Here is a 12,843-nt window from a genome sequence, read left to right as displayed (position 1 = left end):
TGTAGTTTTGGAAGGTTTTCGATCTGGGCTGAACGACCGTTATGTGGATCAAGTAAATTTTCCAGTGGGCTAACTGAGGCCTTGAAAATCCTGCGCACGTGCACATTGCTGCCCCATCCTGGTGGCTTCCCTTGGAGACTTGTGTTTATATCGAACCTTTCACAACATCAGGAGGCCCTAAACATTGACCAGACAGCAACATGCATTGTAGTCACTATTGCAGGAAGCCAGTTTTCTCATGGCGAGCTCCCAGTGATATCAGGGTGGTAATGACCAGGTAATCTGTTTCATTGCCGTTGACTTGCTGGATAAATATTGGCCAGTGCAGTGGGGATAACAAGTCAGCTGTTCTTCAAAGCAGTGCTTTTATGTCCACCTGAGAAAGCAGACAATGGCTTGCATTAATGTCTCCTCTAAAATCTAGGAAGACAGAAATTGCTGACAGGGGCAGGTATTCAGTTTGGGGTCAGCCTGAATAATTTCTCAGAAGAGTTAACTTGCAGAGCGACACTTCAATTCAAATAGTAACCAAGTGGAGTGGCTCTGTATATTTCGGTTCTGACCATTTGAGCTTCTTAGAATTTCATTAATAGACTAGCAAGGCTAATGATGGGGATGGTTTAGCACACTGGGCTAAATCACTGGCTTTGAAAGCAGACCAAGGCAGGCCAGCAGCACGGTTCAATTCCCGTACCAGCCTTCCCGAACAGGCGCCGGAATGTGGCGACTAGGGGCTTTTCACAGTAACTTCATTTGAAGCATACTTGTGACAATAAGCGATTTTCTTTCTTTCTACTAATCCGTTCAGAGAGTTCAAGCACCAGACACTCAAGCAGCCCGTGTCATAAGGCTTGATACTTCTGAGAGCTGACTCAGTAATATTTTTTCAAGGTCTTTGCCAGTTTTATCTATTCAGACTATCCTGAAATCCAGATGGCAGAAATTAAATTAGCACTTTTTTGGGAGCAGTTCAAGGCAAAAGGCCATTCTGCCCATTGACAATAGTTCCTCCAGAATGCAAGCCCCACCCTGTCTAGAATTTGACTGCATTTTATTTATACCTATCTTGCTTGCCAGATGTGGAGATGCCGGCGTTGGACTGGGGTGAGCACAGTAATAAGTCTTACAACACCAGGTTAAAGTCCAACAGGTTTGTTTTGAATCACTAGCTTTCGGAGCACTGCTCCTTCCTCCAAAAGCTAGTTATTCAAAACAATCCTGTTGGACTTTAACCTGGTGTTGCTTGCCAGTGTAGTCCAAATATTAATGACAGTACTCTAAATAAAATGATTCCGTGACTCAGTTTGAAATGCTAATTTTTCGGGTTTCTGCTCGCTTGACCCCCTTCTTAAGCAATATTCAGGGTTTGTTTTGGTTATCAAATCTGTATTTCCATCAGGTGATTTAAGTTTCGGAACATTTACTTTCATGAAAAGATGTACTTGCATGTGGGGAATGTTATAACTGGGAGGTGTTTTTTCTTGGATTGCTCAGAATAAATGCGTACAGTTCCAGGATTTTATGAGCTGAATCCTTTAGTCGTTATTATGGCCTCAAGTACCACAGTGTTTTCATTTCCTCGAATGAGACTACGTTACTGTCGCAAGGACTTCAATGAAGTGTGTAATAATTCCGAGATGACTTGATGTGGCAAGTAATGAACGAACAAATTTATTGATTAAGAAGAAGTATTTGCATTAAGAGTTTCAACTGCGCAACTATATAGGTCCAATCCTAACAACATCTTGGCTCCCAACTGCTGCCCTTTAAAGGCGTGCTCCCAATGGCTTTGACCGGGTTTCAACTTCCACCCTCCAGCCCCAGGTTTGTGAGCTTGCGTTCCAAATGGCTCTGGCCTGCGAAGTGTCGCCCATCAAATGGTCCTGCCACAACACACCTCCGCCCCTTCCTCCTGCCAGGTTATTTTGTCCCTGCATTGCAAATGCAGCATCATTTGCTTGGCCTTATTGAAGTACCATCCTGTGAGCATCATCATCTTGATTTCAGAGAACAATGGGTCCCTACCTGTGCATGGCTTAATGTAGGCTGTTGTGAGGGACAGGACGTCCAAAAAATGCAAAGCTAATACTATCTCCTGCAGAAAAGCTGGTGACGGTATGGTCTCTGCCCGTTGGAGGCGGCTCTCTGCATCTGCAAGTGAGATTGAGATTGGCCAATGCTGGGAAGTCCAACTTTATGCTGCCAACAGCAAGGCCCATCTCTGAACACTGAGGCAATAGGCAGCACTGGCTTATTCTGGAAAAGCCCAACAATGGATTGTGGTCAGACACAATGGTAAAGTGCTGTCCGTAGATATACTGGTGAAATTTCTTCACCACATAAATGACTGCTAGGTTTTTTTTGTCGATTGGAGAACACGTTTTCTCGGTGTCTGACAAGGCCCTTGAAGCGAACTCAATCAGCCCCTCCACCCCATCTGTCATTCTATGGGATAGAACTGTTCCAACTCCAGAGGGCGAGGCATCACAAGTGACTACTCATGACTTGCACAGATCAAAATTCGTGAGCACTGTTGAAGACTAAAAGTCTGTTTGACTTGGGAAAACACTCCTTTCAGCAATGCTCCCCACTTTCATCGCTGATGCTTTTTAAAAAAAAAAAAAAAGCTGGTAGTAAGGGGCCAGAATTGTTGATACATTTGGCAGGAATCTTCCGTAGTAATTGCCCATTCCTGGGAAGGACTTTAGTTCTGTCACATTCTTGGGTGCAGGCACTCCCTTAACTGCTTTTGCATGGTCTTTGGGGGGATATAATCCCTTTGCATCCACTTTGAACTAGAGGGATGTAACCTCATCAGCTTGAAATATACATTTCTCGAGTTTTAAACATGTGCCAATCCCTTTAAACCTCCCGAGGATCTCCCTCCAGGTTTGCCCCTTGCTCTTTGGGAGATGCACTTGTTACTAAGACATTGTCCAAATATGCCGTCACTTTGGGGACTCTTTGTAACAGCCTCTCCATAGTGTTGTCAAGCGGAATGGAATACTATCCCACCAGTGTCACCAATAATGTGGGTGTTTCTATTTCTCTTACTGAACCACAAGGCTTTCCCGTATATCAGTTCAAATGACTACACAACCAGTCAGTTCAAGTTCAAAGATGGTTTATTTACACACGAGGGTTACTTCGACATGCAAGCACAATATACTACAAGTTACACTACACCTATCAGCTACAATAACCCTATACTTAACTTCAGGCGACCGGCACTGTGCAAGTGGATAAGGGCCTTTATCTTGATATCAGGTGGCTGGTTTGAAGAAGTGGCTCTGTCTCTGCTGGGCTCATCTGTCAGGTAGCGATCGTTGGTCTTGAACTTGGCTGTCTGGTCGTTATGCTGCAGTTGGGATGGCACAGGCCGGATTCCAAGGAGGCTGGCACAGGCCGGGTCCAAACGAGATAGAACACATGGCTGTGTCCCCTTTTATCCCTCTGGGATTTCGCGCTATTTGGGGCGGTCCTTAATCTTGGACCCAATAGTTCGATTGGGCTTTGATCACTGCCTTTGATTTCGGCCAATAAAGGGGCAGGTGCCTTGGTGGCTGGGCAGGTCCTTAGCGGTCATTGACCTTGGCAGTTGGGCTCTGAGTAAAGGGAATGGTGCCGACCAGTCTGTGGCTATATCGGTTTCTTGAGTGCAGTCCTATTGTTGTGGGGAAATGGCCCATTAGAATGCAAATGAGTGGGGGTTTCGATCAGGTCTAGCTACCTGTGTTTCAAATATTCCGTGTGTGTGGCTCTGTGTCTGTGTGTGTGTGGGGTGGCTGTGTGTCTGTGTGTGTGTGTGGTGGCTCTGTGTCTGTGTGTGTGTGTGTGTGGTGGCTCTTGTGTCTCTGTGTGTGTGTGGTGGCTCGGTGTCTGTGGGTGTGTGGCTCGGTGTCTGTGTGGCTCTGTCTCTGTGTGCGCGGTGGCTCTGTGCCTGTGTGCGCGGTGGCTCTGTGCCTGTGTGCGCGGTGGCTCTGTGCCTGTGTGCGCGGTTGGCTCTGTGCCTGTGTGCGCGGTGGCTCTGTGCCTGTGTGCGCGGTGGCTCTGTGCCTGTGTACGCGGTGGCTCTGTGCCTGTGTGCGCGGTGCTCTGTGCCTGTGGCTCTGTGCGTGTGCGCGTGTCTCTCTCTCTCTCTCTCTCTCTCTCTCTCTCTCTCCGCCACTCTCTCTCTCTCTCTCTCGCTCTCTCCGCCACTCTCTCTCTCTCCGCCACTCTCTCTCTCTCTCTCTCCGCCACTCTCTCTCTCTCTGTGTCCGCCACTCTCTCTCTCTCTGTGTCCGCCACTCTCTCTCTCTCTCTCTCTCTCTCTCTGTCCCGCATCTCTCTCTCTCTGTCCGCCACGTACTCTCTCTCTCTCTCTGTCCCGCCACACTCTCTCTCTCTCTCTCTCTCTCTGTCCCACTCTCTCTGTCCACCACATACTCTCTCTCTCTCTCTCTCTCTGTCCGCCACTCTCTCTCTCTCTCTCTCTCTCTCTCTCTCTCTCTCTCTCTCTCTCTCTCTCTCTCTCTCTCTCTCTCTCTGTCCACCACATACTCTCTCTCTCTCTCTGTCCGCCACTCTCTCTCTCTCTCTCTCTCTCTCTCTCTCTCTGTCCGCCTCTCTCTCTCTCTCTCTGTCCGTCTCTCTCTCTGTCCGTCTCTCTCTCTCTGTCCGTCTCTCTCTCTGTCCGTCTCTCTCTCTCTCTCTGTCCGTCTCTGTCTCTGTCTCTCTCTCTCTCTCTCTCTCTCTCTCTCTCTGTCAGCCACTCTCTCTCTCTCTCTCTCTCTCTCTCTCTGTCCGCCACACTCTCTCTCTCTCTCTCTCTCTCTCTCTCTCTCTCTCTGTCCCGCCACTCTCTCTCTCCCTCTCTCGCTCTGTCTCTCTGTGTCTCTCTCTCTGTCTCTCTGTGTCTCTGTCTCTCTCTCTCTCTCCCTCTCTCTCTCTGTCCCCCTCTCTCTCTCTCTCTCTTTCTCTCTCTCTCTCTCTCTTTCTCTCTCTCTCTCTCTCTCTCTCTCTCTGTCAGCCACTCTCTCTCTGTCAGCCCACTCTCTCTCTCTCTCTCTCTCTCTCTGTCCGCCACACTCTCTCTCTCTCTCTCTCTCTCTCTCTCTCTCTCTCTCTCTGTCCCACTCTCTCTCTCTCTCTCTCTCTCTCTCTCTGTCCCTCTCTCTCTCTCTCTCCTCTCGCTGTCCCGCCACATACTCTCTCTCTCTCTCGCTGTCCGCCACATACTCTCTCTCTCTCTCCTCGCTCTGTCTCTCTCTCGCTCTGTCTCTCTCTCTCTCTCTCTGCCACTCTCTCTCTCTCTCTCTCTCTCTCTCTCTGTCAGCCACTCTCTCTCTCTCTCTCTCTGTCCATCTCTCTCTCTCTCTCTGTCCGCCACACTCTCTCTCTCTCTCTCTCTCTCACTCTCTCTCTGTCCATCTCTCTCTCTCTCTCTCTCTCTCTCTCTGTCCGTCTCTCTCTCTCTCTCTCTCTCTCTCTGTCCATCTCTCTCTCTCTCTCTCTCTCTCTGTCCGCCACTCGCTCTCTGTCCGCCACTCGCTCTCTGTCCGCCACTCGCTCTCTGTCCGCCACTCGCTCTCTGTCCGCCACTCGCTCTCTGTCCGCCACTCGCTCTCTGTCCGCCACTCGCTCTCTGTCCGCCACTCGCTCTCTCTCTCTCTCTCTCTCTCTCCACACCACACTCTCGCTCTCTCTCTGTCCGCCTCTCGCTCGCTCGCTCTCTGTCCGCCTCTCGCTCGCTCGCTCTCTGTCCGCCTCTCGCTCGCTCGCTCTCTGTCCGCCTCTCGCTCGCTCGCTCTCTGTCCGCCTCTCGCTCGCTCGCTCTCTGTCCGCCTCTCGCTCGCTCGCTCTCTGTCCGCCTCTCGCTCGCTCGCTCTCTGTCCGCCTCTCGCTCGCTCGCTCTCTGTCCGCCTCTCGCTCGCTCGCTCTCTGTCCGCCTCTCGCTCGCTCGCTCTCTGTCCGCCTCTCGCTCGCTCGCTCTCTGTCCGCCTCTCGCTCGCTCGCTCTCTGTCCGCCTCTCGCTCGCTCGCTCTCTGTCCGCCTCTCGCTCGCTCGCTCTCTGTCCGCCTCTCGCTCGCTCGCATCTCTGTCCGCCTCTCGCTCGCTCGCTCTCTGTCCGCCTCTCGCTCGCTCGCTCTCTGTCCGCCTCTCGCTCGCTCGCTCTCTGTCCGCCTCTCGCTCGCTCGCTCTCTGTCCGCCTCTCGCTCGCTCGCTCTCTGTCCGCCTCTCGCTCGCTCGCTCTCTGTCCGCCTCTCGCTCGCTCGCTCTCTGTCCGCCTCTCGCTCGCTCGCTCTCTGTCCGCTCTCGCTCGCTCGCTCTCTGTCCGCCTCTCGCTCGCTCGCTCTCTGTCCGCCGCTCGCTCGCTCGCTCTCTGTCCGCCGCTCGCTCGCTCGCTCTCTGTCCGCCGCTCGCTCGCTCGCTCTCTGTCCGCCGCTCGCTCGCTCTCTGTCCGCCGCTCGCTCGCTCTCTGTCCGCCGCTCCGCTCGCTCTCTGTCCGCCGCTCGCTCGCTCTCTGTCCGCCTCTCGCTCGCTCTCTGTCCGCCTCTCGCTCGCTCGCACTCCGCCTCTCGCTCGCTCGCCGCCTCTCGCTCGCCTCGCCTCTCCGCCTCTCGCTCGCTCGCTCTCCCGCCTCTCGCTCGCTCGCTCTCCGCCTCTCGCTCGCTCGCTCTCCGCCTCTCGCTCGCTCGCTCTCCGCCTCTCGCTCGCTCGCTCTCCGCCTCTCGCTCGCTCGCTCTCTCGCCTCTCGCTCGCTCGCTCTCCGCCTCTCGCTCGCTCGCTCTCCGCCTCTCGCTCGCTCGCTCTCCGCCTCTCGCTCGCTCGCTCTCCGCCTCTCGCTCGCTCCGCTCTCCGCCTCTCGCTCGCTCGCTCTCCGCCTCTCGCTCGCTCGCTCTCCGCCTCTCGCTCGCTCGCTCTCCGCCTCTCGCTCGCTCGCTCTCCGCCTCTCGCTCGCTCGCTCTCCGCCTCTCGCTCGCTCGCTCTCCGCCTCTCGCTCGCTCGCTCTCCGCCTCTCGCTCGCTCGCTCTCCGTCTCTCGCTCGCTCGCTCTCCGTCGCTCGCTCGCTCGCTCTCTCCGGCGCTCGCTCGCTCTGTCTCTCGGTCTCTCCGCGCTCTCTGTCTCTCGCGCCCCTCTCTGTCTCTCGCGCCCTCTCTGTCTCTCGCGCCCTCTCTGTCTCTCTCGCCCCTCTCTGTCTCTCTCGCCCTCTCTGTCTCTCTCGCCCTCTCTGTCTCTCTCGCCCTCTCTGTCTCTCTCGCCCTCTCTGTCTCTCTCGCCCTCTCTGTCTCTCGCCCTCTCTGTCTCTCTCGCCCCTCCCTCTGTCTCTCTCGCCCTCTCACTCTGTCTCTTCTCGCCCCTCTCACTCTGTCTCTCTCGCCCATCTCACTCTGTCTCTCTCGCCCTCTCACTCTGTCTCTCTCGCCCTCTTCCTTCACTCTGTCTCTCTCGCCCTCTCACTCTGTCTCTCTCGCCCTCTCACTCTGTCTCTCTCGCCCTCTCACTCTGTCTCTCTCGCCCTCTCACTCTGTCTCTCTCGCCCTCTCACTCTGTCTCTCTCGCCCTCTCACTCTGTCTCTCTCGCCCTCTCACTCTGTCTCTCTCGCCCTCTCACTCTGTCTCTCTCGCCCTCTCACTCTGTCTCTCTCGCCCTCTCACTCTGTCTCTCTCGCCCTCTCACTCTGTCTCTCTCGCCCTCTCACTCTGTCTCTCTCGCCCTCTCACTCTGTCTCTCTCGCCCTCTCACTCTGTCTCTCTCGCCCTCTCACTCTGTCTCTCTTTCTTTCCAAAACCCGCCCCCCCCCCCCGTGCCTTTGAGTCAAACCGCATTATGGCATACTCGTCCCACCTGCCCCTTCCTCTGCTCAATCTGACCTTTGACTCTGAGGTGCATCTCCTGTTGGAAGATCACCTCCGCCTTCAATCTCTTTGGGTGTGCAAAGGCCCGGGATCTCTTAATCGACTCATTTAGCCTCCCGAACATTCCACAAACATCGGATTGGGGGTCTACGCCTCCATTCTTCTCCATCATCCACCATCGTCCTCATTCGGCTCAGCTTCTCCTGATAGCGCCCTATATCGGGCCCATCAAGGATGGACTCCCTCTTTGTCCATGACCATGCTTGATCTTCACGTTTGCTGCTTCGTGATTTTTCCACCCCTTCTTGCTTCTCTCGCTCTCTCTTTCTCTCTCTTTCCCCCCCCCCTGCTGAAGTGGCGTTCCCTTCCTGACTGTCCACAAAGCACATGTCAGGATCATAATGGGATGTTGTCTGCTGAGCTGAAGCTGCATTCAGCCAGCTGTGCTGAAGAAGCAGCCTGCCTGTTTGGCATGCTCACCACCAGCTTAAATATTCATTTCCTTCACCCTTGATGCACAGTGGCTGTAATTTGTTCAGCCTACAAAATGCAGTGCAGTAACTTGCCAAAGCATCCCAAACCTGTAACCTCTACCACCTAGAGAGACGGGAGCTGCTGGCGCATGGGAACGCCACCTCCTGCTAGTTCCTTTCCAAGACCCTCACTGTCCTGACTTGGACATATTGCAATTCCTTCATTGTCGCTAGGCCAAAATCCACGAGTCGCTTACCTAAGAGCAATGCGGGGAGTATCTTCACCACATGGACTGAAGTGATTCAAGAAGGTGGCTTGCCACTGCTTTGTTGGCAACTGGGGATGGGCAACAAATGCTGGTCTTGCCAGCCTCAGTGAATGAATAACTTTCCATCCTTTTCAGTTAGCAAGTAACAGTCACCATGGGTTGGGAAGTGAGTACACTGTCCATTCTTGTGAAGAATAACCACTTGGAATGCCTTCCAGCTCCAGTCCCGTGCTCAGCAAGAATCAAAGCTCGCGTGAGGGGAGGAGAAAGTTGGGCCAGTGGCAAGTATAATTTACAAAGCAACACCTAGAAACTAGTGAGCCTCTGTGATCCGTGTTCCTCTTTGTGGGTTTTTCCCTTTCGATGTGGCAGTGGATTGCAAACACAATGCTCAAAATAACTAATGTGGAGAAGTTATTTCCTCATTTCACCATGCACACAAAATTAAATATTTGCACTTACATTGAAAGACTGTGCCCTACCCTGCCAAGAATGCAGGTTCCTTCGCCCATATTCCTTCCCACTCATTTTTTGCCCATCTCTTTGGTTCAGGCCTTTGTTATAAGGAATGGGTGGAGGCACAATTGGGTGTGCGGTGGGAGGAGGTGCAATATGGATCTTGGACGGGCTGGAGACCAAGCCCCAGCTACAGGATTGACTTAGCAAAAAAAGGAGGGTTTTTTTCAAATGAGGTTGATGAACCGTTCTAAGAATACAAGTTTTGTCCAGAATCAGTGGAATAGCAGGATGAATGGGAGGCCTACAAGTTAGTCCTACATTCTTGTTGAGTTTGCTTCCTGTGGTTTCATGAATGTTTTTCAGTACGAGGTAGAATATCAAGCTCTGTTCAGGATAACGAGAGCTCTTTTGTTAGATTATTTCAGCTGTAGCTTTATTCCTGTAAAATGTGTTTGGAGATTTTGGTATGTTGGAGGTGCTATATAACTCTGCCAGCTGCATGTTGACAAAACTGAAGCTGCCAGCCTTCATAGCTGTCGTTCTTTACCTCTGACCTTCATTCCATCTCCCTCCAGGTATCATTTCAGGCTCTCAGGAGGTGCAGAACCTTGTTACCCTGCTTCTGTCTCCATTATCTGCTGTGTTACTGTAAGCACTTCCTTCCATATCCTCAGTTGTGCCTACCTCAGTCCTAATCTCTCTCCTTGTAACGCTGTTGGGGAGGCGGTGACATAGTGGGCAGCACAATAGCAGAGTGGTTAGCACTGTTGCTTCACAGCTCCAGGGTCCCAGGTTCGATTCCCGGCTTGAGTCACTGTCAGTGCGGAGTCTGCACGTTCTCCCTGTGTCTGCGCGGTTTTCCTCCGGGTGCTCCGATTTCCTCCCACAAGTCCTGAAAGGTGTGCCGTTCGGTGAACTGGACATTCTGAATTCTCCCTCTGTACCCGAACAGGACGCGGAATGTGGCGACTAGCGGCTTTTCACAATAACTCATTGCAGTGTTAATGCAGGCTTACTTGTGACAATAAATATTATTATTAGTGGTATTATGGTTGGACTAATAATCCAGACACCCAGGGTAATGCTGTGGGGTCACAGGTTCGAATCCCACCTCGACAGATGCAAAATTTGAATTCAATAAACATCTGGAATTAAAAAAACCTAACTGTGACCATGTAACCATTGCTGGTTGTTGTAAAAACCCATCTGGTTCCCTAATGGCCTTCAGGGAAGGAAATCTGTCATCCTTACCCGGTCTGGCCTACATGTGACTCCAGATCCACAGAGATGTGGTTGACTCAAAACTGTCCCCCACTGAAATGGTCTAGCAAACCACTTGGTTAAAGAGCAATTTGGGATGGGCAACAAATGCTGGCTCACACAGTGCCCACGCCCCAAGACAAATTACAAAGAATCCCTGGAGCGTACCTTCAGTGCCTCAAGTCCAAAGCTGGCACAACAATATCGTGCTGGCACCTGGCACTTTCCTGACCACTGCTGGTCCCTGAATCCAACCATCCATGCACATGAGTGAATAAAAGCCAAATGCTGCTGATGCTGGAAATCTGAAATAAAAACAGAAAACGCTGGGAAAACTCAGCAGGTCCTGGCAGCATCTGTGGAGAGAGAAACCGTTGGCGTTTTGAGTCTGTTTTGACGCATACCTATGTTCTTGTAGGTGAAGAATGCTAAAACTGACTGAAAGGGAAGAACAAACTGTCATTTTATACAGCATTTTCCATGACCAAGCTGTTTGTGACTTACGGGGCAGTGAAGTTGTTCTGAAATGTAGGTAGTGTACAAATGTAGCAACTGCATTCCAACAGCAGCTACCACTAACGATCTGAAAATAACCCAGATCATTTGTTTTAGTGTGGGGTTAATTTTGGCCAGGACACGTGGAGTGCAGCCCAGGTTGTCTTTGAACAGTGCCGGGGGTATTTTATGTTCATTTGAGCGATGGGTGACTGTATTTAACATCCAGAAGTCAGAATCTCTAACGTTGATTCTCTCAATGCAATCTGGTTTGATTGATGTGCTCCAGTCACTGGAGTGGGGCTTAAGACCATGACCTCTGACTGTGAAGTGAGACTGCCACTGATTGAGTCACAGTCAACAGCATGGGCATTTATCCCATTTCTAACCATTTGTCTCTTTTTTTCAGGAAATGGATATTCTAGTTCTTCCATGCCATGAAACTGGGGCAGAAGCAGGCAAGCTTGATGACTGTTGGAGACATTCCCTGCCAATTATTGTCTATGCCATCAGCGAGGAACGTTTGACAGACTCTGAGGAAAGTGAGCTGCAGGAAATGAAAGAACATGCCCTGCCTGTTTTCTTCATCAAGGTACCGAAACACTTGAGCAGTCTCCACGCAGACTCTCACTCCGGAGCGGACAAGGAGCTCTCGGTGAAAAATTCCAAGTCTGAAAAGGAAAAGAGTTGCCTCTACCGTCAGCTTGCAAAGTTGGACTACTTGAACCCCACTGTAGGTGGGCTGTCCAACACTAGCAAAGCCCAAAGCATGTTGGTAGAACACTTTGAGAAGTTCCGGCAGCTTGGCGCATTTGCAAAGCAAGTGGTGCAGATGCACCTTGTGGATGCAGCGACTGTGCTGAATGGTGTCCACTGCCGCTGTTTGGATATCTTCATCAACCAGGCCTTCGACATGCAGAGAGACTTGCAGATCACTCCCAAGAGGCTGGAGTATACCAGGGACAAGGAGAATGAGCTGTTCCAGTCACTGATGCACATAGCCAACAGGAAGCAGGAGGAGATGAGAGACATGATCATCGACACACTCAGCGGCATGAAGGAGGAGCTCTTGGAAGAGGCGGCAAACTTGCAGTTCAAAGGTGAGATTCAAGTGACAAAAAGTTTTGCAACTTTACGGCAGCTGGCAGTTAACTGTTCATATTGATCATTGCACTTCAAGCGATTCTGCTTTAAGGTCCGATTCAATTGATGATATGTCAAGCGTTCTAATTTTGAAATTCTGTTCCTGCTGCTATCGATTATTCCAGGGGTAGGTGAAGGAGCTGGGAATGGATTTCAATGGGGACTGGGAGGAATGACATGAGAGCCTGTGATGCTCTGAGGCAAAAGCAAACACTGTGGTGATGATGAAGAAAATGAGCTAAAAGAGCACTGTTGTCTTAAGACTTTGCCTGTCCCATATTTGTAGAAGCCAACACAATGGTTAATTTTTTTCAAGTAACGGAAACAATTTTCCAGTGTTATTTCCCATATGTAAGATGGGGGCTAATTATCTTGCATTCTATTTTTTCACAAACATTATCCATTTTTAAAATCCATAGTTTGTTTTTCCTCGATATGAACTTCCATGAAACTGTGCTTTGAGAAGGAAGAGAATAGTTGTTCGTTAACCTTTTACAATTTCCGAGGGGGCATGGGGGCCCTCCGTTTCATGTCTCTTCTGAAAGACGGCACCTCCTTGACAGTGCAGAACTCCCTCAGTACCAAACTCCGGTTCTGGCTTCTGGAGTGGATCTGAATCTTCAGACTACTGCATTCTGCACAAGGTACCAGACTTCATTTGCAATTCTGGAACGTGCACCACTTGTGCTCAAAGGTTTGCCAATCTAGCACCGATTTTTCCACACGTTCTTTCGTTCTGCAGCTCTACCTTTAAAGTCAGTGGAGCTGCAGTGTGTTACGGAATCGGTTTATATTGACCGACTGATGAAAGTGCCAGATATAGGAAATGGTAATGACGCCGCTGCTTATGAAACTGAAGGTTGCATAGTTATCGTGACGTTAGTGAATCCACATAGCTCTGA

The 12,843-nt window shown here is 51.1% G+C and overlaps 1 protein-coding gene across 2 annotated transcripts in view; it reads left to right on the top strand.

Moving 5' to 3' along the window:
• Positions 1 to 12,843, top strand: part of dstyk (dual serine/threonine and tyrosine protein kinase) — a 108,390-nt gene that overhangs the window by 57,493 nt on the left and 38,054 nt on the right. For both annotated transcript variants that reach the window (XM_072480116.1, XM_072480114.1), the window contains exon 3: positions 11,208 to 11,898. In XM_072480116.1, coding sequence (XP_072336217.1) covers positions 11,208 to 11,898 — 691 coding nt within the window. The remainder of the gene's footprint in view (positions 1 to 11,207; positions 11,899 to 12,843) is intronic.

Source organism: Scyliorhinus torazame, chromosome 17, assembly GCF_047496885.1.
Source record: "Scyliorhinus torazame isolate Kashiwa2021f chromosome 17, sScyTor2.1, whole genome shotgun sequence".
Taxonomy (NCBI): domain Eukaryota; kingdom Metazoa; phylum Chordata; class Chondrichthyes; order Carcharhiniformes; family Scyliorhinidae; genus Scyliorhinus; species Scyliorhinus torazame.
This window is presented reverse-complemented; position numbering and strand designations above follow the sequence as displayed.